At 39.3% G+C, this 25,397-nt stretch overlaps 1 protein-coding gene across 3 annotated transcripts in view; it reads right to left on the bottom strand.

Moving 5' to 3' along the window:
- Positions 1 to 25,397, bottom strand: part of LOC125712905 (nectin-1-like) — a 141,110-nt gene that overhangs the window by 73,639 nt on the left and 42,074 nt on the right. For 2 of the 3 annotated variants that reach the window (XM_048983473.1, XM_048983475.1), the window contains 4 exons: positions 24,620 to 24,919; positions 24,127 to 24,247; positions 21,228 to 21,379; positions 7,948 to 13,254 (listed from right to left, as the gene is read on the bottom strand). In XM_048983473.1, the coding sequence (XP_048839430.1) occupies positions 12,764 to 13,254; positions 21,228 to 21,379; positions 24,127 to 24,247; positions 24,620 to 24,919 (1,064 nt within the window). In that variant the 3' untranslated portion in view covers positions 7,948 to 12,763. Of the gene's footprint in view, positions 1 to 7,947; positions 13,255 to 21,227; positions 21,380 to 24,126; positions 24,248 to 24,619; positions 24,920 to 25,397 lie in introns of those variants that run through there. The other variant, XM_048983474.1, reaches the window with a different exon arrangement.

Here is a 25,397-nt window from a genome sequence, read left to right as displayed (position 1 = left end):
GCACAGAAATTCCATATCGCCACTCCCATTCCCCAATCCTTCCCCCCTCTTTGTTGGCGGGGAGCCGTGTGTATGGCATTGAGTTTCCCCCCACTGTCCTGACCCTTGGGAAGTTTGGGGGTGGGGTTGAGTGGAATCTGATCCATAATACTATGCAGCAAATGTGCCTGGCTTTGGCTGGGACACCAAGCCAAATTTTAATATTCTACTGGCGGTTTTCCTGGCAACAAACTCCTTCCCATAGTCTGAGACAGAGCGCACTTCAGCTCCTAGCTGCACACTGACTGCCATGCATGACAAGAGACGAACTGTAACAAATTCCTGCCACGACTTCACACGTCATCATTCACATACATTATCGCTCTGTCAGTTTTAAATGACACTCTAACCTCCCGATTCTTGGCTTTGAAAAATATTTGTATTTCTTAATCGTGTTTCAGTGGATATCATCACACCTTATGTTTGAGTGTTTTTTTGTTCTATATTTAGGCTTACGGACCTTTAGGTTCAAAAACCTACGGTTCCTGTTCTGTTTTTGGAATTCCAAACCAGATGGTTAAATGTTTTCAGAGGGTTTATATAGATTTTTCATAGTCAAATAAACCTTGTTTTAAAAGTCACTGTCTTCTTGGGAAACATAAGGTCTGAGTATCAAGCATGACTTGGACTGTAAAACAAACACTTTTAAGGGCCATAGTTTTAGGAGCTACATGGTGCCACATGGTAATTAATATGGTGGTTGAACTTCATGCTCAGCAGTGGATGGTCCTATAATTACTTGTGTGCACATTTATTCTAAGGCTTACTGTTCTTAGTTCTTGAGACTGGGACTTAAATGCTGAATTATCATATCGGTTTTAGAGCTGGCATCATGGAAGCGCAAACAAGAATGAAGACGGTAACTACAAGCGTATGAGAGTTTGGCAATTTTCTCCAACGGAAATTGTTACTTCTGGACTTACCTAGCAGAAAGGCCGGCATTCATTGGAGCTTTGCTTCTGGCTAACCAAACACCTGTGTCCGACTGACTTCTGGATGAGAATTGGGTAATCTTGATGAGCTCACTGCCTACCATGCATTTAGGGCCATCCCACGCAGGCGTCCTGATGACCGATACTATGCGTCAGTCATTGTGTGGGGCAATCCCATGGGAGTATGTGAGGCTGGACACTGTGAAGAGCACCGCCGACCTTAACTCTACATCACACCTGCTCTCTTATAATGCCGATTAGCCCTAGGAGATGTACGCGGCACACAGCACTTACAACCCTGGCAGAATAGATGGGAAGATGAGCTGATGGTAGCGCATCCTGTCTTGGCTCTAGAAAGGGAAACTTTTGAACGTGCGCCCAGATCCACGGGGGGGGAATTTCCAGTGTTAATTGCAGCCTTCACAGATTCCTTTCATGGAGGGGGACAATGGAACAATTACAGAAACACATGGATTATGGGCAACGAAAGACAGAAGACGTGGCTGTGCTCTGTACTGGCGGGAGACTTTTCCTACCTGGTCTGGCAAGAATTGTAGCTGCACATTCAGTCGACTATATTCACATCTCAGCACCAGAGAGAACCGCAAATCCACCCTCGATGCTCTGAGAATTCCAACTGGCGGCGAAACAGAGACCCGCAACCCTCCCGCTCAGATGGGGACCCTTTACCTGAATGACTGCGGTGGGCTTTGATTTGGCTGTGCTGCTTGAAACCTCTGAGACATCGGGACCCAAGCACCCCCATCAAAAACACTTACCACAGAGGAGCAGAAGTGACAGAACATGGGCCCTTTTTCCCCATTGTCATAACCTTAAAAGTCAGTAGGTTTTAAAACAGTTGGCAAAGGTTTATAATGACAACTGCAGAGGCAATGCATTTATTTAATGAGACAATACTTCTTTTTAATAGCTGCTTTTTTCCCCATTTAATAACCATGCATACTGCACACCATTCATGGTGTACCCCGGCCTTATGATAATTATATATAGTGCTCATTTGCATGCTAAATTAAATTCAAAATATTATGTCCTCTTTTGTCATCAAACATATATTTTCATATACAGTACTGTGCAAAAGCGTTAGGCCAAGAAATCGACGTTAACTGATCATAATATTGCTATAAAACCCCTGCAACGATATAATGTGTGTCAAAGTGTGTCAGCTTAGCCATTTCAAACCCTCTCCTAAAGTCACCCCAGTGTTTGCAGAAACCATGCGATGCACCCATGTAAAATGGGGAGAGGGGCACTGAGAACCTCAAAAGACAGGCGTTCCGGCAAGCTGAGGTCTTTCACTAATGAAGTGTATTTAAGTGAGCTGGTGGTGAAATTCAGCGAACACATGGAATGGCTGGGGTGCCCCCTGAGGAGAGGTTTTGGGACAAGATAACTAACTTTTTGGAGAACGAAAGAAATTGTTGTTAGGTTTTTATTGTGTTACAGTTAATTTACACATACCCTAATGTTAAATTATGTTTTTTCGTTACTCTGTTTTGTGCCAATATCTCATCAATTCCCTTGTCAAATATAGACTAAGTGACTATGAGAATAAAAAATCTCAATGTAAATAAAGCTTCTGAAAGCTTAATTATACCAATAATGTAATATAAAATGCTGCTTTTACACGTTTCTCCATCCAAAGCAACTGTTCCTCTGTTTACCTTTAAATACTTATTGGTACACAGTGACACCAAATTTATTATTGTAGAAATGTCACGTAACGCGTCAAACGTCAATGCCTAAGATTGCACTGAGACGTGTATTGGGGGCGGGGGCCGGTGTTAGTTATTCGGGGGCATTAGTCACTTGACCCGCACCTTTTGACCTGTTCCATAAACCCGGCTGCTGAGTTTCCTGACTCCTGAGCTTTCACCCTGTTGTAGCCCTTTCAAAGAACCGGACATGCCTTTTGTTTTCACCAAAATGGCTCTCCTTTGTTTTGGTTCCTCTCAACCTTTTTCTTAAAACTGTCTCCTCTCTCTCTTCAAAATAAAAGCACTCGTCTTATCTCTCATCCTGCCCTGAGTATGTCCCAGAACACCTCTAACACCTGTATTATAATGTTAAGAGCTATGCTTTACATTTGCTTTGCACTGTTATCGCCATATAGTGCATACAATTCAAAGGCCATTAAATTCAGTGCTTCGTGAAGAGTTAATGGTAGCAGTTTTCTATAACGCGTAGTTTAAAAACAGTATTTTTAAAAACTAGCATATTTTAATAAAATTATTACATGGAATACTAATTCGGGCCGGCATGGTGGTGCAGTGGTTAGCACTGTTGCCTCGCACCTCTGGGACCTGGGTTTGAATCTCCGCCTGGGTCACGTGTGTGTGGAGTTTGCATGTTCTCCCCATGTTGTCGTGGGGTTTCCTCCAGGTACTCCGGTTACCCCCCACAGTCCAAAAACATGCTGAGGCTAATTGGAGTTGCTAAATTGCCCATAGGAATGCATGTGTGAGTGAATGGTGTGTGAGTGTGCCCTGCGATGGGCTGGCCCCCCATCTTGGGTTGTTCTCAGCCTCGTGCCCATTGCTTCCAGGATAGGGTCTGGACCTCCCGTGACCCAGTAGGATAAGCGATTTGGAAAATGGATGGATGGATGGAATACTAATTCATTATTGTCTGCCATTAAGTATAATCTGTATCATTTCCCTATACAAGATTATCGCTTAATATTAACTAATGGCACCTTCTGCCTCATAAGACCTCATTCTTGCCAATTCCATATCAGATAATTATTACTGGGAACTATCATTATTATTGGCTCATAAAATGTTAAAATATTAATAGTTACATAATAAGTTATAGTTATGTAATAATGAAAGGCTTTCTATACGTGGGTCTTCTTTTTTTATATCAGTTTCTCTGTCCCAAAACTTAATTTCCTATACAAAAGATATCTAAAATCACGCACAAAAGCTGTTACCTGTAATAACAGGAAATGCGCTAGTAATGGCAAACTCAGAATAGACACCTACTCATTGCTATTCTTCAACAAACCGGAAAGGTGGTCAAAATAACAAAAACAATTTCCTAGGATCCATCTGCACCAATATTCCCAGTAATGCAATTTTCAGATATTCAATTTACAAGTTAAAAAGCAACAAAACGTGCCAATATGTTTCTGCGGCATGATCACAAATCAATCCTAACAGAAAGGTTAAAGCCAGTAACAAATAATCAGCCTTTAGTGGGTTTTGTCTCCAAACAGAGCTCTCTGACTGACTGCAGTGTAAATTTTCACTTTTTAAAAATGTATCCTCAAATTAATATGAAATTTCTTTATGTTTTTATAATCAGGGGACAGCTTCATTTCACTTGACATATAGTTTCCTGGAAGTATAACACTCGTCTTAAGTTAATGTTTCTGTAGGCCGACTCTCTGAGTCTGACATTACCTATCATCTCCACCTTGTTGTTAGTGAATTTGAGAACATTTATTTTTCTTGGTCACTTCCCTTGTGAAGGTTTCTGCACTTTATGCACGGAATATTCATCGGAGGACAACACAGTTAAGATTCTTTGAAAGGCTCCCTGACAAAAGCAACAAACAACAAACACAGACATAACAATAAACATGGCTGCCGCTGCTCTGACGGGAGGGATAGTTAAGATTCACCTTGCGTCCGTTTAATCTGAGGTCAAACGGAGTAATAATGCCGCTGCGTTAACAGAGATGCAAATGAACTTAAGATGTTTGTAATTTTCTTTTGTTTTTTTTTTTTTGTCTTTAGAGTTCAGTTCAATTAAACATGTCAGTAATGACTGTAAAATGAGCACTACCTACTCATTACTGTGGAGTCTTCAGAGGCCAAACCGCAATTAACTACAATGACTAGACAGGCACATTAAATATTTCCAAGCCTTTAGCAAAAGTAGCAAAAAAATAATGTGAGTATGTAAAATTTATGGCAGTATAATCTTGACAATCACAATAAATTTAACAGTGTTGACAAACTAAGATCAGTACTGTTAAAGTATGATACAAAACACAAAAGATCCACACATTGTGTAACGGAAAAGAATAACTGCTTAGAAACATAATCCATGATGCAAGCATTGTCTCTTCTACCTATTTGAACAGACACTTTATCTAAAGTAGGCATCACACTCTTGTGCCAAAAATCCCATTGTCTTACGTTGCTTTTCGACTGCGATAATGCAGTCTAACAATGCTACCACCGCTGATTAATGGCCACTTTGTGCTAAGTCATCCCTGCAAAATGGGGCTGCCATGTTTGCCATTTGGGTAGGCTTTTACAGAGGTCAGTGTGTTTTTTTTTAAAAAAGGAATTTTGGTGCCAACCTGTCTAGTGGTTTGTCTAAGGCCACTGAATGTTCCCAATAGACATCACAATGACTGCAAGATGGGGAGACTCAACAGTCTGTTAAAAAATAAAAACCAACACTGCCCACAGCCCATATGTCTATATGCCGTCTGTTTCATCTTTCATTTATATCTGCTGCAGAATTAAGAAATACTCAAACATCCTTTGAAGAAAAATGGCAAGCATGCTTGCAAAACTTTGATTATTTTTAATTTTGTAGACTCGGTAGGAAAGTTTTGGAAAAGGGCACTTTCAGCTCTCGGCATCATTGATATGGAAAAAACGAACACTATCAAGTTAAGAAAATGACACTGAAATTTGCTGCTGAACAGCTTTATTCAGCCTGATGCCATTTACCTGTCCCCAACGCCTGTGCAGAACTTCACAAACCTTGTGCTGCAGTATTGCTAATGGCAATTTCTCCTTACAAACAGAAATGATCATAAGCATATTGTCAGCTAATACCCACATCTCTGTTTGTCAGTGTTACTGCAGGGTTATGGCTGCTGTCCTGGTTCAACTGCAACATACGTATATTTCTGTGTCTATTTCACTGTCCTTTGTCAGACATTGTTTTATTTTTTTATTTTGATCTCTGATGTCAGAAGCGGGATGCCAGGTTGCCTATGAAATGACCTGATCCAACTTCAGCAAGCAGGAGGGAACCAGAGGGGAACCGAGCATTGTCTCTTCCTGGGGTGACCCAATGGATCTAGTACAAAGGTTCCTGGGCCGGACCTCTCTGCTGGGTCAGGTGGATGCAATTCGGTGCCGCAGGACTGGACTGTAAAGACAGTAAAAGGTGTGGCAGCAGATCCTGACGTTGAAAGACTGGCCCACCCCATGTAGCTCTGTCTTAAAGAAGAGACAGTGGGGGGGCTTTGAAGAGCGCAACAACCTCCACCCCACGTCCCTGAAGGTGGTGGACGCCAGAATGGAGTTGGAGTTGCAAAAACTTTGTGGAAACTGCATTAAGCTTCCATTTGTTCTGGCTGCAGTCAGGACACAGAACTGAAAGGGTCCAGGGGGCCAGTCCTGAGCGCCAGTGCAGCCGTACTGGGTAGGGGTGCTGATGGGAGGAGGGTTGGTGCACATCCTGGCTCACCCTGCAACGGCTGTGGATGGCGAAGCTCCATTGGTGAAAGGTACATGAAGGACTGTGACACAGCGGCTATAGCGACAGCATTGGCCCGACCTCTCTGGTTGGTCTGGAGGAGGCAATGTGATGCCGGAGGTCTGCACCAGATCTAGACTAATCATTCAGCTCCCAGAATGCCTTGTGCCAAACTGCTAGTATGTGTTACTTGCATTATTTAATGTGTTTTCATACATTTATGTTGTAAATAGTAAGTGTCGTACTGAGGGAGTATTTTTACTTTAAAAAAGGAGAAATGTTTGAGAAGAAAGCATACATTGTTTATATTTCTTTTTATTTTTAAATATTTCCTTAAATACAACTGATTTATAAATGGTAATTTTTATTAAAAAAAAGTACTGTCAACGATGAATATTTTCATCTAGGTTGTCAAGGTGCACTTCAACAGTCTGGCTCATTGTGCCCCATTATTTAATAATCAGAATAGGCACATGGTTACTTATATAATTAGGAACTAATTAAACAGTATCTGCACAAAATAATCAGGCTGTCTCATTTTTCTACAGGACAGCTATTCCAAGAATGCCAAGATACATTAGACAACACAGTGAAATGACAAGCTGCAGATACATGCCACTCTGATCTGATTTTAATTATTTCAGAGCTCTGCCACGCATATTTCAATATATTTTACGTGAACTAGAACTATGCTTGTTAAACTACTAATTAAGCTATTAAAAATGAATGAATCTGAAACTAACAAATCAAAAAATTGTTTGACGTTTCCGCAGCAACCATCCTTTACCAGCTGATTAATGCAGTCTTCTGTCTAATAAGACGGCACTTCCTTCAAGTCCAGCCCCTAGACTGAACATTTTAGATTAAGTACCACAAGCGGAAGAATGTCAGAACGTTCATACTGAAGGGGTCAGGTCTCTTGTCCGAGTCCTGGCAAATTATAATGTTGTTCAATGTCGGGGAAGGTGAGGTGTTCGTTTGCTCTCATATTTATTTGTGGAGTAAATAAAACAAGCCAGCGTAGAGCAAAAGACAAAGGCAGCCAGAAGGAAAATTGCTTGCTGTCAGATATATTAAAAATTAAAGCAACATTGTGTTTCTTGCCTTCATTGCCTTGTGTATATTTTCCTGGAGAATCAATATTTCATTGTGTTTGACAACAGTCCAGATCAATGGCACAAAACCTATATTGCTTAATCAAGAAAGCTTGCACAACGATTGGTCGTACAATTCATAATAAACCATGTTCAGGCCCTTTAAGAAATGCAATTTCAGAAATGCAGTCGAATGCAATCAAAACTGAGGTGCAGAAATTAAAGTAAAATATTCTGATATATTCAAAAGTTATGCAAATATTTTAGAAATTCCTTGGTATCTATAGATGGATGTCGAGCTTGTATTATAATGTACAAAAAGTACCTTGTATTCAGTTATTTTTATAATGTTTATTTTTGCTAGTTAACCGTTAGATAATTAATGTTAATGAAAATATGTGACGACTACAGAAACATACATATTAATTTCTCCACCTTTATTTACAAAAACGATATACAGTCTTTTCAGACTTACAACACAATTGTATTATACTTTACAGTACAGAACAGAATTACCCCTGTAGTGCCAAGAACGTACTGGAAATACAAAATTATAATAATAAAAAAGAGAATGAAAAGGTGAATGAATGAATGAAAAAAACTGAGGATGCATTGAAAAGAACACAACACAGTTTTGACTTTAAATATCAATGCCATTAGCTTTTAAAACACTGTTAAAACACTTTCTCCCTCCATTGTAGTAGGAGTCCATGTATAACATTGGCAGTAATATTGATACACTGCAGAAAAGCTAACAACCGCTGCCCTGAAACCACTGCAATTCAATTTATATGTTTAACATCCCACCAAACCAACGTCATTACTGTCACGCTGCTCTCACGCTACTCTCACGCTACTCTCACTACTCGCACACTATATCTTTTGTTTGAGTGGAAACTCAGAGATCTTGTAATTTACATGGAAAAGCACTGAAATGTTACTGTCTGTGGGACAACACATCCGTATCCCTGTTCAAATCTCTGCTAACACCATGTATAAAATATGTACAAAAACACACACTTTTGTGTGTGTACAGATACGTAAAAGCACAGAATAAAATCCGGATATTTCATTGGTGCCCATCTCAATAATACAAAACATTCTTAATAGAAAACAGAACACATAAATGCTATCATTTTTTCAAGACTTGCAATAGATAAAAAAAAACATATCTGAATTTGAACATCTGATGACCTTAAGCAACGAGAATTCACTTTATGAAAGACTGTCATTTTAAGTTCCTCTATCACCAATAATCTTATGTATAACGTTTTATATTCATTCATAGACTTTCAGAATAACCTCTTTCTTCAGAAACTCTTCACTAAATATCAGTATTCTGTCTATAAAAACACACATACATTTATTTATAACCAGCAGAATTGTGTAATCAATCATGCAATCAGTCTCTTTGATTTTAAGGGAATGCCATTTGAATATTATTTACGGGAATGTTCTCATTGTAAATTTGTAGAACAAAGTGTTTTAATTAGCACTTTGCTGTTTAATAAGCAAGGGGTCTACTTATTACAGCTCAGGTAACACCACTGCAGAAATCAGTTCTAAAACCCTTAAAAAATACACAACAAACGAACTGTTTACGTGATTCTTATCAATCGAACATTTCACGGTGACTTGGTGGGATTGCATCACGATCTCTCACCTTCAGGGCCTGCAGTTTCAAATCTGGCAACCAGCTCTTTGTATGCGCAAAGTGTGCAAGTTCTCCCGGAGCTGCTCTCACGAGCCATGAAGTTGCAGGTAAATCGGTAGCTCTACATCGTATGAATGCATCCTCTGTATGAGTGACTGTGTCTGTGCGTGGCCTGCAGTGGGCTGGCTTCTCGACCGGGATGTGTGTGATCTTAGCATTCAATCAGCAAAAATGTTTGCGGCCAGAAGGAATGGAAAAATGAGGGAGAAATAAAAATACTTTGATTCCAGGCCTCTGCAATCCTGGATTTGGGAAATAAAAGATCCATAGTGGAAATTCAGATATTCATTTAAAAATTTATAATTTTCCCTACCAGTGACTCATGAGAAACATACATTCTAATAACTCACTGCGTTAAACACTGTAACTGTTCTCTCTATGTTGGTTCTATACATCTCAAACATCCTATAAGAAAAATGCCATAAATTCCATTTGTATTCTTTATCACCTTATGCACAACCTTTTGCTTTGTTTTTATATGTCAAAATAAGGGCAGAAAAGTGTCAGCTATCTTAGTGAAAATGCGATCAGACCAATTACACACGAGTCAAGCCACAGGGAACGTAAACGATTTGACATTTCATGTATTGACCTAAAAACGCGCCGTTGATGAGTCAAGGAAAACCAAACGCTAGCTTATAGTTTACATGCTTCTCTCCATTAGCCTATTTTGAGTAAATGTCCTTTCTGCAGGATTAAATTTAGTATAGTGCCACTGGTGACACAGGCAAATTGCAAGATTTACAGAAAAATATAGGGTTCTCTCAGGTGGACTGGATCGAGCGTAAAATTAGCTGTGAGCAGCGGCAGCTTATAGTCAGTCATTATGTATGATGGGGAAAAGTGTGTTTTCTCGTTACAGCTTTGGAAAATCAGGTCTTTCTCTGGAGTGAAGGCAGCAGCTGTAATGAAATGTTGGTTACGGTAAATGAGTACGTCCTTGGTGTCTGTATTGTAATCTGGAACTGATCTGTCTTACTTTCGCTTGATCCCTCTCTCCAACCCATGTCTTTATGGGAAAGCTGATTGTTGAGGTACTATAGCTGTATGACGTAACACCAAGCTTTCAGATCTATATGGAAACAAATATTCCAAGAATGTCACTTTTTACTTTGTTCTACTAAAAGTAACCTTTGTTACTACTGCACTTTCTGCTCAGGACGTTTTACATAATCAGACTTTGGTTCGAATTTAAGTTAACATTTAAGCCACAGTGAAATCTGTATGGCAAAAAATGAACAACCACATAAACAGATTGTCATTTTGTTTTATCTAGCTTTACATTTAAGGTGCACCAAAATGTATATAAAGAGTACAAATAAAATAAAAAAAAGACTAAAACAGAAATATGACCTTTTCCATCATTCACATTATTATTAGTATTTTAAAAATAATAAATTGAATTTTTTTTTAGAAATTAATCTACAATGGAAAGCGACAGAGTAGTATCTTGCTGAAATGGAAGTTTTACAGCATTGGTGTAAGTTTGTGTCAACAAGTAAAAATCTAAAGAATATGAATCAGTACAAGTATATATACTGCTTACTTTTATTTGCTGTCTTAATGTTACAATGGAATTCACAAAGCTAGCTAAGATCACTGTACCAAAATTAAATTTTAATAACTAATTAATTTTAGAGTTAAATGCATTTTTTTTTCTGAACTATAAAGTAAAACATTATAAAATATTTCTCCCTAGCCATTTTTCGTGGCACACACAATCATACTACTCACAAACACAAAATGACTTGCGTAACATTTGTGTGACAAAAAAACAAAACAAAAACAATTTCTCAAACAGAACAAAAGCAAAAGTTCTACTGTTTCTTGTTTTACTTGACACGTGTCCACTAATGTTAATGTAGACGACTAAGCACAGAAACGTATGCTTAACAATACAGTATTCAGATAAGAACGACCGTGAAAAGAACGTTGCAAACTGAGTATCAAAAATAAAGTTAAATATCTCACATCATCCTCAACTGTGTCTATATCCACTGGCTGTATTTGCTGAATACTTAATGGTCACATGAAAATTTGCACACCATTTAGCCTGAAATTTACACAAAATGTGCAATACCGGGCTCGCTTGCAGTCAGGGTGAGACTCTAATGCTGTTGCTGCTGCCTGATGAATTCTCCCATTCACTTTTCTCATCTGTAGGGGACTAGGTAAGTCCCCTGTATGTTGTCCTGAATGATTTTGTATAGAAACAACTATCGGAACTCCAGCAGAACGAAAAAAGATCTATGTCGAATAATAAAAAATGAATAATAAACGACGACGGAATTTTCTAGAACAACATCCCAAACTACTGCCTCTCTCGGATATCGTATTAAAATTTAGCTTCTGTCGTAGTTTTCATCGTGTAAACCGTTTGTGGATAGCACCGTCCAATATGTCTTTCAGTTTCTGGAAACAAAAAAAGGTCCGAACGGAACTGCGTACAGCTGCAGAGGCCTGAGACTCAGAACTGGTGAAGGAAAAAAAAAAACTGCTGGTCAATGGTCATGCCAAAAAAATGAAACATGAGTATTTATTGAAATATGATGTGAAACCACCCACTTTCCATAACTGCTTATCTGGGTTGAGAAAGGCCAGGATACTATTCAATAATATTAATAGTAATAATAATAATGTATGATTAGAAAATAATAAAATAATAAAAATGTTCCCTCATCTTTCTTGACCCTGCATCCCTACAGTGGTCAATGCAGAGTTGACTGGATTAAAAGTAAAACTGATTTCTTCCCTATATGGCTTATCTGAGCACTTTTCAAAATGCTGATTATGAATCTTTGGAAATAAACCGCTCTTTTCCTTTTGTATTATTTTTTTTACAGAAGCTACAATACATTCACTGTACAGGAAGGCAGAGAACAAACCAAAAAAACTGGATTCCAAGTCTGCATCATGCTGGCGTCTGCTCTGATCCAGTCAAAGGGTTCGAGGAGCGTAAGTAACGATCTTCCCATCGGGCTGCGTGAGACACAGCCTCACAGAACTACCCCCTCCGGCCATAACCTCTCTCATAAAATTCATATTTCCACTCTCACTAAAAATTCAAATATGTACAAAAATAACACATAATTTGTGCAATAATAAAAAGGAGAATGTACATCCAGTGTAGGACTTTCACAATGTATACAGAGCAATCCTTGTTTTTTTTCTTCTTTTCAACTAAAACATAATTGACACAAATGTTTTTTCTTAAAGAACTGCATGTAAAATAGTTGTATGCATCACACAGAAAATCTTGAGGCCAAAAAACGTAAACCGGCATCAGCCTATTTGTAGATATTTTTTTTTTAGGAATATCCTCTTTTATCTTAAGAATTAAAATTTCACGGTGATTTGCTTTCCAGTTGCATTCAGTATGTAAATTGTTTATTTTTTATGGGGGTTTGGATTGTAGGCTGAAGGAATGGGCATGTAGAGGGAATATGGGAGTGGAGGACTACAGGATGAGGTGATGATCAGTTGTAGGAGGAGGGAAGGAGGTCTGGTGCCACATGCCTCTAAACATACCATTCTTTCTTTGAAATTACAGAGCCGTCGTTTTGGGAAACCATGTCATCGGTAATCTCGACTTCATGGTCATATGGATAAGCTAGACTCCGCTCTTCGTACTCGTGACTCTCGCTTTCGTCTACTGTGAAATACGGCCTCTTCAGGTCGTCATCGTCGAAAACCCGATCGCTTCTCTCGTAGAGCCCTGGGCCCCCCATCTGACTTGACTTCTTCTCATCGTCCGAGTCTTCACCGTACGGCAGGTTCTTGGGGAGGGTTGGATGAGCGGACAGTCCGCCTGGCTTGCTGTACCCATTGCCATAAACGTGCTTCTTGGTACTGTAGTCTCCCTTAAAGGTGCGTTGCCGTCGCCGGAGAATGACGAAGAGGATTATCAAGGCCACCAGGAGGACGGCGACCCCTCCGACTGCACCGCCAATGATGAGCCCCGAATTGTGGCGCTCCCCCGAGACCCGCTCACCTGAGTTGATAGGGAATTCTGGGTAGGAAAAGACACATGGAAAGGGGAAAGTGTATCAGTGCTCTGGTGCAAGGGGAGGTGATTTTGGGAGGGGGGGGGTGCAGGTGGGAGGATTGTGCAAGGGTTAAAGGGAGGGAAAAGCAACATAAAAAGCCAATCTCCAACCCCCCAGATAGTAGGCAAAGCAAGTAGGGTCATCATTCATGCAGATCGAAAAACAATTGAAGTTCAATGTCACATCTTCCTAAACACATACTTTCACATGCAGCACATATAATTTGATCATACAGTTCTCTTTTCTTAGTACTAAATACTGAGAAAGTGTAACACTTTTACTAAAAAGCTACAAGAAAAACATTTCTCAAATGATAAAATTACGATAATTACAATTTACCACTATCCATTTTACCACATGGCAATTCTTTCCAGCATTCTTGAACTCTTGGTGAAGCAAAGTATTTAGCGTATTTCACATTCCTCTATCACACACACGCGGAAACACAAACTTTAAAATGGGAACAATGTATGGCACAGACAAGAGAAATCAACAATGTCCAAGAGACGCCAACCAGAAAACATGACCTCTAACACACAACACAAACACAAAATTTAAGCATATTCATTGTCATTACCAGTCTTATCCTGGTTTAATAACCTTAAGCATAAGAGTACTGAAAATGGACAATATATTCAAGGGTTTCACAGTTTCGGGTTTTCAAAAGTGAAAAAATTGTCTAGAATTCTATAACTTTCTAACCATCAAACATCCCCTTGATTGACTCATGGTGTCCTTTAACTACAGTAACAAAAAATCTTTGAAGAAATCTCTGAAAAAAGAATGACATCTCTAAACATTTCTAAATTCAAAGCCATATTGAATTATAAAAACAGTATTTATGTCACCTGTATGTGATATGCACACTTCTCATGAATGGGTCTTGTGTTTTGAGTGACTATTTCACAGGTACCTTCATAGCCAAGGCCCTCAAGGCCTGGTCCATTGCATGGGTCACAATTTTAGAGGAGGCACATGTAAATGACAGCTGAACTGCCTGCCACATTTAACTAAGCCCTTTACCTCATCTCCTCCCGCAATACAACCATCCAAATATGACCTCACTACCCAAATAAAGTTATTCTAGCAAAACCGTACATGAACCTGAGTGCAGAAAGAATTGCAAGAAACACATGAGAAAAACAGACCGGAATTTTCCACATTGGACACAATGCGGATAACAGAACTCTTGTGTTTACAAGTCATTGCATTGTCCCCGCATAACAGCGTCTTCTCCTTTAATTAAAGGGACGGCACGCTATGATTTTTTTCCAATTTTTAACCATGCAGCCCTGTCCAGTCATGCAGACAGCATAAGCCGTTAGGATCTGGATGAAAGAACATGCAAAGACATGCTTATTTGCCTTTAAATTACCATTGAAAGGATTCCATTCTTAGTTCTGTCACCAAAAAAAAAATAACGATTTCATGTTCCCATATGAGGCCGCCAACTAGCATGCTTGTTTAATTTATGCCAAAATAAAGGATATACAATTTGCCTGGCAAGAGCGTAAGTTACCAGCAGGAAACTGGTTGCTGTATTACTCTGAGGTTTTCTAGCAATTCTGTCATTTCAACATACATTGCTGGCTTGCGTTTATTATTTTTTCATAGAATAAAAGCACTTATGGTTCATCTTATTACATGTATCTCTCACACCTACGCTGGCGCATATCAGAGGACTTTTCATAGTACCAATTATTGGAGGAGCATGTAAGAGATATGTGAAGTGTGTGTGTGTGTGTGTGGGGAGGGGGGGGGCATTTTGGTGACCAGAGTTCACATGCTGATTAATTCCACTTGTCCCTCGTTCTCAAAAATATACGGAATTAGCATGTCGTGTTTTGTTTTGGGTCGATTCCGACATATAACCTCCAGGGATATTTCATCATGCTCTTTCCTTACTTCGCGATTACGGAGAAACATTTCCTCTCATCGTCTATATTCGCTTAAAATGTAATTCTCAGTTTCCGTAATGGATCCTGTAATCTTGGAAGAAAATTGATGCGCGCTGAACGCCGCCGCAGCCCGGGTGCCCAGTTCACCTTCAGGTTTTGCAATCTGAATCATGCAGAATGAAGAGTGCGCATACTGGACAAGCTGGATTTTGTTATTATAAATGAAAGACTAAATATGTCATTGTCTTGTATGTGGTCTGAAGATCATTTATTTCGTTGTACAGGTCATATAAGTTTCCCAGTACGCAATTCTCCAATGGCATTAAGTCCCTCAACTGTGGGGACAAAAAATCAAGAGCTGAGAGAAAATAAGAACGATGGGATGACTTGTGAAATACTGTAGAGAAACAGAAGTAGAAAAAAATACAAATTGATGCCTTAAAAGATCAGTTTGGAAATGAAGTACATGGATTACTGTTAAACTCGGGGAGAGACGAAGTGATTTTGCTCAGTAGAACAAAAAACTGTCTGCTTGTCTGTCCATCTATCCATCTAATTTTATTTTATTGTGCAGTAAATGAATATCATCTCGGATGGCATCTACTCCCTTTCAAGGCCAAACTTGAATATCTGCCCTCCCTACATTTAGTGGTATAAAGCTGTTGTTCAGAATGAGACTGGACAGCCAGCCAAAGAGGAAAATCTGTAAATCTCTAAAGCCGCATGTGCACTTCCAGTTTGCATTATACCAACGACGTCACACCACAGAAGTACCGTCACGTGATTGGTTAATTCCATTCAATTAACCTCCACGATCATCTGCTGGCTAATTCCTCTGGGCAGAGCTCAGCAGACAGGCTACTGCCAAATGTAGGGGAGTCAGCTTCTGTTGTTATATGTCACACACACTGAGAAAAGACCTTGGAGGATGTAGACATACATTTCACTCAGTGGTGTGCCGAAACGTACAAGCCCTTGTTTGTCCAATAAAAGAAACTCCAGTAACGGTGGTCATTCCAACATGCGGAATGGCTACGTCTTTGTAGTATAACCTACAATGGGGAAGGTTTGAATTAAAAATGATCACTATAAAAGACACATTTCTTGAAGGATAATATCCATTGGTCTGTGTGTGATGTGGTTTCCAAACAGAACTAGCAGATGCAACAGTTACTACGCGTTACTATCATTACCTGTAATCGCATGGGGTCAGGTGTCTGTTGCTTCTCTAATTGACGCACATAAAAAAGGAGAATTTCTAGTGATCACAGCCATTTCGGAGCTTGTGCACATCAAACGCACGTTCTTTCGCTCCCCCCTTTATTGATATCAGACATGAAGGCCACATGCAGATACAAAGGATCTGACTCAGCTCTATAGAAAACTCCTCCCAGCCTGCAATATTTGGCTGCTCTAGGAGACTTACATTTATAGAAAATTTACATTATTCAGTACAATCCATATATTACTGCAGGGCATGTTAGCTCAAGGTCTTTAGATATAATGTATGCAGAAAACCAATTCATTACAGCAGTAATGTCAGCGCATTTTGACTTAAAATTCACTTAGCATTGCATTATGAAGGCCAGCAAAGGTTTTTAATTTTCATTCTGCATTCATCTGTTTTTTGTGCATATATATACACACACACAGATGTGCACAGTGCCATGCAAAAGTATTCAGAAAGTATTCAGAACTGAGAAAAAAAATACTCAAAATGATTTCAAGCTATAAGTTTTAAACTACACAATATGAAAATGCCACTGGCAAAAAGTTAGACGCACGAAATTTCCCTAACAAGCCAGGCATTTAGCTGACTGGCGTGTACCAGTGTGCAGTGATATGACTCACAATCAATGATCACAGATTTCAAGTTAAAAGAACCCATGTCTGTGTGGTCTCAGTCAGGGAAGATCAAGGAAATTTCATATCAGAGATCTAGGAGACAGGTATAAAAAAAAAAAAAACTCAGTCCCTGGGTCTCCCTATGACATCATCATCAAAAAAGGAGAAAGGCGTTATACAACACAAAACACTGCTTAGATCAGGCTGTCCCTCCAAACCCAGGAAAGATGGAAGAAATCTGGTAAGAAATCTGCGGGCCAACAGCTACTTTCAAAGCACTGCAGAATTCAGTGGCTGCAATGGAGGAGAATGTCCATCAGTCATTTCCAGAATATGGAACGGAAGAGAATGAACATATATTATTTCCAGAATATTGCATGAAAGTGGCCTGTATAGTAGGGAGGCAGGAATAAAATACATATCAAAGCTTGCCTAGTGTTTACAACAAAGCATGTGAGTGATCCAGAACAAAAAATGGAAAAGGGTTCTGTGGACACATGAAAGGAAAAGTGAAGATGAAGAGATGTGTTTGGCACAGAGCCAGCACGGGCCGTCGCCCAGGAAACCACATCCCAGCCGTCCAGCTTGGCCATGACATCATCATGCTCTCTGGTTACTTTACAGCACTAAGGACAGGAATGTCTGGTGCAAGAAACAAGGCCGAAACCACCTTGCAGTAGCTTCAGAAGAAGAAAGTAAGAGTCCTACAGTGGTTCAGTAGAAGATCTGGTGTGAATCTTCGGCCACATGAAACCAGTGGTCCACAAGTGACCTCCAGCCAACTTGAACAAAAAAAAAAGTAAAAAAAACTCACGTTGGCTTAAAATTATTAATGTCGGTCAATCACATGGAAAGAATTAAAGAATTACTTTGTAATTCGGCATCTGCATGGTACAGCCGTTTCATGGAAGTAGAAAGTGAAGCTGCCTTCCTTATACCAGCAGCTCTCACACACCTTCAGTGTCCAGCGTCCACTAGATTTTTAGCATGTAATCTGTACCACTTACGCCTGAAAAGACAAGTGCAAAATGACTCTAGGAATTCAAGTCACTTTGTGCTGCATTTCTAGAACCCAAGCAACTGAATGCTGGCAGAGATAAACGAAAAGGTGGCAACAATAATGATAATAAAAAAAAATTACACTTATTAGTAAAATAATTTGGTTCATGAATCTCAGTTATTAATACTGACTTTTATGAATTGAAAATAATTACCAGGCTAATCTGCCCTTTTCAGAAATTGGGACACAATGTCTCCTACCACAGTTGATAAGTGGGAAATTCTTTAATTTGGGATTCACAAGGACTTGCTGGCTTTAATTGTAGACCACAATATTATAACTGTATTCTGTATTTGTTAGTTATTAACATTAGACTAGAACGATAATTTATATGCAAATCATTAGGGTTTGATACCTCAATTGTTATTAATTAAGGAGATAAAAGAGAGATCTACGTAAAGATCCCCGGATTTATCTCTTAACACATATACTGATTAAAATGGGCAAAATATGGAACCTGATTTAACTGCATCAGGTTATTTAATGCTTATTTAAATCTATAAATGTGAATCGGTTGCTGTCTCTCTGGGCCTGGAAGAAGCAGAACGCATGGCTCTCAACAAATGTTTAAACTCTGCAGCAGAGCATTACTGATTAGCTGATTTACTTGTCACGTGTAAGTGAATTGGTACTCTGCAGTATTTCACCATTTTCAGACAAATCTCACATTTAATACCTGAGGTTATGTGTGATTCATGCAGGTAGAAATATAAATCAAAGACATGTAAATTTAATGAACAAAAAAGTAACAAAAGGAATAAAAACTGACCGGAAATTGGTGGGCTTACCTGACCAGCCTACAAGCTGTGAGATTTAGAGATGAATGGAGACTAAATTAGTCATGTGATTGCTCTGCTTTTTCTTGACTGACCATTTCTAACTTATAAGCTAACCAAAAGGTACAGTTAAAAACAAACAAAGAGAAAAATAATGACTTCCCCCACAAGAAAAACAAATATGTAATTCCAAAGAAAGTGTTGTATTTTTCATCATTATACCGAATTTCCCAGAAATGCAGACACAGGAAAAAAAGAAGAGCCATGTATAAGAGAACATAAGACATTTAGTCTGCCACACTCTGCCACACTCTGCCACACTGCCACTGAAATTATGAACTCGTTTCTGCTGCTGATTGAGACCGTTCAGCACGAAGAACCATTAGCAATACCGGACGTGACACACATTGATTTCCAGAAGCTTCAGTACTGCAAGAAAGGCTCATGGGCTGAATAATGAATGACCACAAATATTCACAAAAGCCAGACACACGCACATACACACACACACACAGATTCGTTATCCGATCTTTATGGGGACTCTGCATTAATTTCTATGGGCAAAACCCTAACCCTAACTATGAGAACTTTTACCCCTACCCAACCCTAACCTTAACCATAAGTAACCAAACAAAATACAAGACTTTTGACTTTTTTTTTAGTTTTAGTGTTAGTTTTTTTGTTAGTTTGTTGATTTCTGTCACATATTTTTATAAAATTGATGTTTACATTGTGTAGAGCTGAAAATGTCCCCATAAGCTAAAAAGTAAAAAGTTTTACGACATTGTGGGGACATTTTGTAAAATAATGCGGTAAATACAAACACATGCATACACACACACAAAATCAAGATTCTGTTAATACACAGACAAAATGTATTTATTTATATTAATTTTTTAAAAGTTAATATGAAATATAAAACCAAAACAACACTAAACTACATGACTTTAAGGAGAAATCGTTAATCATTAATGTACTGAAATAGTCCATCAGTGAAGAAAACCATCAGTTGTGCAGAAATCCCCATGAAAGAGCCTTATTTTCTCATGTCTTTCATTTCCCATCTCACCCACTCCATGGTTTTGTCGTTATCTCAGCTACAGAAAGAGGCCAGGAAGATGAAAGGCAGCAACATGCAAGAACGAAAGGTGGTAGCTGAATTGGGTCTGAGCTCAGGAAGCATCCAAAGAGCAGAAACAGAAATCAACAAGCAGGCCAACGTGAGGCACGTTACCCAAAACCAAGCACGCGGGCGCGCTCATTTAGGGTCAAATCAACAAGCAGCCAAACGTGTGGGACGTTACCCAAAACCAAGCATGCGGGCGCGCTCATTTAGGGTTGAATCAACAAGCCGGCCAACGTGCGGGACGTTACCCAAAACCAAGCACGCGGGCACGCTCATTTAGGGTCAAATCAACAAGCAGCCAAACGTGTGGGACGTTACCCAAAACCAAGCATGCGGGCGCAGCCATTTAGGGTCGAATCAACAAGCAGGTCAACGTGCGGCACGTCACCCAAAACCAAGCACTTGGGTACTCCCGTTTAGGGTTTAAACATAATCATGACAGCTCCCACATCCCTGAAAGATGATCCATTTTAAATCATTTCTAGGATTGAAAATGTTAAAATTAAAGAGCAGGGTCAGCTTGTGAGTCATTAAAATTTTTTAAGTAAGAAAATGTATGGCAATGCAATTTCATAGGTATTTTAAATATGTGTAATGTTGAACTGACTTTTTGCTTCAAAAAATTATTAAAGGAATCTCAATGCAAATGACATTGCTTCATGCAGATACATATCAACAACCATTACAAGACTGAGGTGTTTTTCTTTCTTCATTCCAAACATTTCAGTTATTGTCCTTGGTCTCTGGCAGGCATATTTTGTTCTATTCTTGGTTCGGACAGCTTTATTCTACCCCTCTGCTCTCGTGCAGATCTCTGCTGTCGTGACTGTCGGCTACAACCGCCATGCTCTTCTCTAATGTGGAAATGGGAAAGGCTCAGACAGGGAAGCACGGCCACCAACGCAATCTCCTGTCACGCATCATAGTAAAAATTCAATGGTGCATTGTGTCAGGTGCAGCCCACCAGATGCATGTGCGATCACTTTGCCTGTCCCATCTTGCATTGAGTCTAAAAAAAAAACAACCTCGTCTCCAAAGGAAACCAATTTGACAATTAAACTAATTTGACTGACACCTGCATAATTCATTTGCGATGCACTCAATAGTTCAGTTAAAGCACAGACGGATCAAGCTGTCATCACCATAGTCACCGGTAGCCCAATGCGCAACTGCAGATTAAACGAAAATGTTACAATAAAAGATAAGCAAGGTAAGCCCCAGTCAGACTTACCTGTGACATTAACTTCCACTTGCCCAGAGCGTGTTCCAATGCTGTTGGTAGCTTCGCACACGTATGTGCCGGTCAGATCATTCGTGACAGGCCCTTTGAAGGACAAAGTGTTGTTGCGAATCTCAACTCCGGCGGGCATTGAGCCATTCAAGCTGAAACAATAAGACACGAAACTTGACCGTCTGATAACAGATGACAGCTATATGAAACTACGGAGCAAGATAATTCTTTGAAGAGAAAGACGAAAAAAAGGAAAACATCCACCTCACCTTGGTACGGTGCACTTCAGAGAAAAACAAAATGACATTTTCAGGTCAGAAGGTTTGCATAATTCTAAAAAATACTTACCCACGTATCCTTTGAATCTACATGAATGCACTCATGGGGAATTTAAGAGCAGTGTGTTTTGAACTATTCCTGCGTCTGTCCCTCTCATAATTCGCCCAGTTCACTCAGGAATGCTTTTTCACAAAAAGTCATTTAAGTACTCTATACCTCAACGCCACTAAAGCCACACAGGGGAAAGTATTTCAGACCGATGTAAGGCAAAATCCATCCATCCATACATTTTCCAAACCGATTATCCTATTGGGTCGGGGGGGGTCCGGAGTCTATCCCGGAAGCAATGGGCACGAGGCAGGGAACAACCCAGGATGGGGGGCCAGCCCATCGCAGGGCACACTCACACACCATTCACTCACACAGGCACACCTATGGGCAATTTAGCAAGTCCAATTAGCCTCAGCATGTTTTTTGGACTGTGGGAGGAAACCGGAGTATTCGGAGGAAACCCTACGACAACATGGGGAGAACATGCAAACTCCACACACATGTAACCCAGGCGGAGACTCGAACCCAGGTCCCAGAGGTATGAGGCAACAGTGCTAACCACTGCACCACTATGCCGCCCCGTAAGGCAAAATAAAGTACTTTTTTTTTCATTATTCAAATACTTTCACCTTTTCCATGCAGCCTATCTCCAGATGCCTGAAAATTATTATTATTCATGGTAGTAATAACAATAACTATAATTATAATGGTAATAATAACATTATACGACACAGAAGACAAAGCTATTGTAAATGTTAAACATAGAGCAATAATTGAACTATATATATTGTGCAGATCAGCGCCTTCATATAGCTGCATTTTCATTTTCATAAACTGTCAATAGTAATGAATCCCTACTGCTCGCTTTAAATTTCAACCGCAGTTATTTAATATAAAAGATGCAAGAGTGCTATGTATTTATCAGTCCACAATTTTAAATGATTTGTAGTGCATCACTCAGTTGCAATAAGTTCTGGAAATTCCACACACCTACGTATGGTGACACTTCCATTCACAGCGCAATACGCATGTCGTCTCTAGAAACTGATGGTATAGTTACACTGCTAGTCAGGAAAAATGTTATTAGTCTTAGTTCTAATTTCTTGTTTTATTCTGTTTGATTAAACTGTAGAATGGAACACCGAGAATTTCGATTTCACTAACAATTTTAACCACTTGCATTTTTTAAATGAAGTCATTTTAAAATATGACAAAATATGACATAATAAAACCAACAGGTGACATAAAATTGTCCTTTAGTTACTATTTTTTTAAATAATAATTCCTACATTGAATGCTACTGATATATGTATAAAAAAACGCTTTATACGATATTTATCATTAAACAGACATACTCCAGTTGGGCTTAGTGACATCCAGCTGGTGTTTCTAAATGATTTCCAACACGAGAATCTTCAATGTGTATAGTCTCCGCGGTTAAATGCCCGAATAATTTGACGTTGATGTGTTTGTGTGCTTGTGCCTGTTTGAACTGTCACTGAACTGCCCCACGATGACCTTGAAACAAGAGCTGAGGGGAAGTGTCACAACAGATTTGGTGTCTTATGTCCATTGTTGAGATGGCCATCCTCCCCTATCTGTCAGCACCATGCCCTTGCTGTCCCCGATCACCATCAGCCTTTGCCTCTCCCTCTCCCTCTGTCCCCGCTTATCTCATCCCATAGCACCAGCACAGATCTGCAGTTAGCTTAACTCCTGGCTTTCTTCCCACCGACACTGACCCTCCATTTTTTCCTACAAACATTCCGGGTTTCACTAATTCCGGAACTTCACCCATTCTAAATCAGAGTGGACATAGCTTTGTATGAGAAGGAGGTCCGAGGTGGACATCTGAGCTGATTCTCAGATGGCCTACATATCCTGGCATGACTTTATAGTGGATAATCACTGCTTCTCAATTTAAATTCATAGAACTGAATTGCACCAATCATGAAGACAATTATTTTGTATCTAAAAGATCATCAGTTAATGTCCTGATATTTTACCCTACAGCATCAATTGCTTTGCTAAAAATATCCACTTGCATTAAAAGAGTAAAATCATCCCAGTGTCTCATTGTTACACTGGCACAATCCCTATAATGCAGTGTGATAATGCAGTGTGATAAACACTGTAGAGCCACAAATTCCTACATTCATTCAATAACCACCATAACGCGTATGCAGTAAAGAGATTGTTTTTTTTGTTTCTTTATCGGACATACTTTGTAATTCTGGGTTAATTCGAGTCAAATCACAAAGTAGGTCATTACTGAATATGTATCTTGAAAATGACAACAGTGGCAGTAAGTTAGACAGAAGAAAGCAGAGGTCTTTACTTATACACTATATACCTATTAACTTATCAGGAGGATAGAAATGTACTGTAATCGTTCTTGCAATTTTTATAGTATCATCTCTTCATGATACTACTTGGTTCTACATATTTGGTTTTACAATTTTAACCACTTGAATTTTAAAAACTGATTCTGCAGAATCAGTATTAATATTATTACTTTAAATAAATGCACTACATACACATTTTTGTATAAGTATTAAAGGACACTCACAGCCTCCACTCGAAATGAGTTACTGGGGGATTTGCTTCAGTCGTGCAGGTCAGTCCCAGCTTATCTTGTCGATTCAGGTACCAGTTGCCATCAAAACCCTCTATTTTAACCACTGGATTATCTGTAAAAGAGTCGGGTGGCTGGGTCAGATTTACTTATATACACACTGACATATACACACTTTTCATTTGAGCATAATGTTCTGATTATTTAACGAAGTTTGTTTAGATTTCCTGAAACCTAAAAATAAGATACATAAAAGAAAAACATGTGATGTTTTTTTTTATAACATATTGCTCCTCTGAATACATTTTGATTATGGCAACCTTGGTAATAGGTGCGACAGGGTCAACTTACATTAATCCACAATGTAATACATAAATTACTTGAATTAAACATTTTAATAATTCTCAATAATTCATAGCAGTGCTTTGAAAAATGTGTTGAGTCAGAATGCCTTAGCACGTAGGAGGAGGCTCGGAGTAACTCTTACACTGAACGTTGAGAATAATGGTGTCCTTGGTGGTATCGTTGTTGTACGTAACGATGCAGGTAAGCTTCTGCTTGTGCATCTCTCGACTGGGAATCACGAAGTAGTCACTGCGCACAGTCACTGTCCCATTGGAATGGGGAATCTCCTCCGTGCGCTCCTCACCCTTCAGTGTCGTTTCCCAGGTGATCACTCCTGGGGGCTTCCCGTTGGCTGCCAGGCAGGTAGCTACACTCACCTTCAGACTGGATGACTGCGCAACTATTGTTGGGGCAGACTGAATCATTTGGATCTCGGGGCGGGCTATAAAACACAAAAGGAAGATGAGTTAGCAGAAATGCTTTCTTACTCTTATTACACTTTTTTTTTATAGATAAAAAAAATCAAGGACCCTCAAGGTAAAGTTTCTTTGTGAAGAGTAATGCAGAAGGACTTGTAATAACTCAGCAATGAAGTCCATGTCTTTCGGGCCACAAGATGCTCATTTTACAGTTCATGGCATGTAGCCTATATACCGGCAGTAGTTTAAAAAAGCAACTCATAGAAACATTTTCCAGTTTTCATGTCAGTACTGTGCGAAGGTCTTAAGTAGTCAAATAAATTGTTTAAATATATATATATTCATATATTTAAAACCCTATTTAGTTATTTATTCCATATGTATATAGCGTTACAGAACTTACAGCACTATTTGGTTACTGTTTGTCGTGTGTGCATGTTTGCACTGAAGGTGCTGCTCTTAATCTCATTATACATGTGCATAGTGACAATAAAGGCATCC

The sequence above is a fragment of the Brienomyrus brachyistius genome, chromosome 18 (assembly GCF_023856365.1).
Source record: "Brienomyrus brachyistius isolate T26 chromosome 18, BBRACH_0.4, whole genome shotgun sequence".
Lineage (NCBI taxonomy): Eukaryota > Metazoa > Chordata > Actinopteri > Osteoglossiformes > Mormyridae > Brienomyrus > Brienomyrus brachyistius.
Note: the sequence above shows the minus strand (reverse complement) of the source record. Positions and strands in the feature narration are given on the sequence as shown.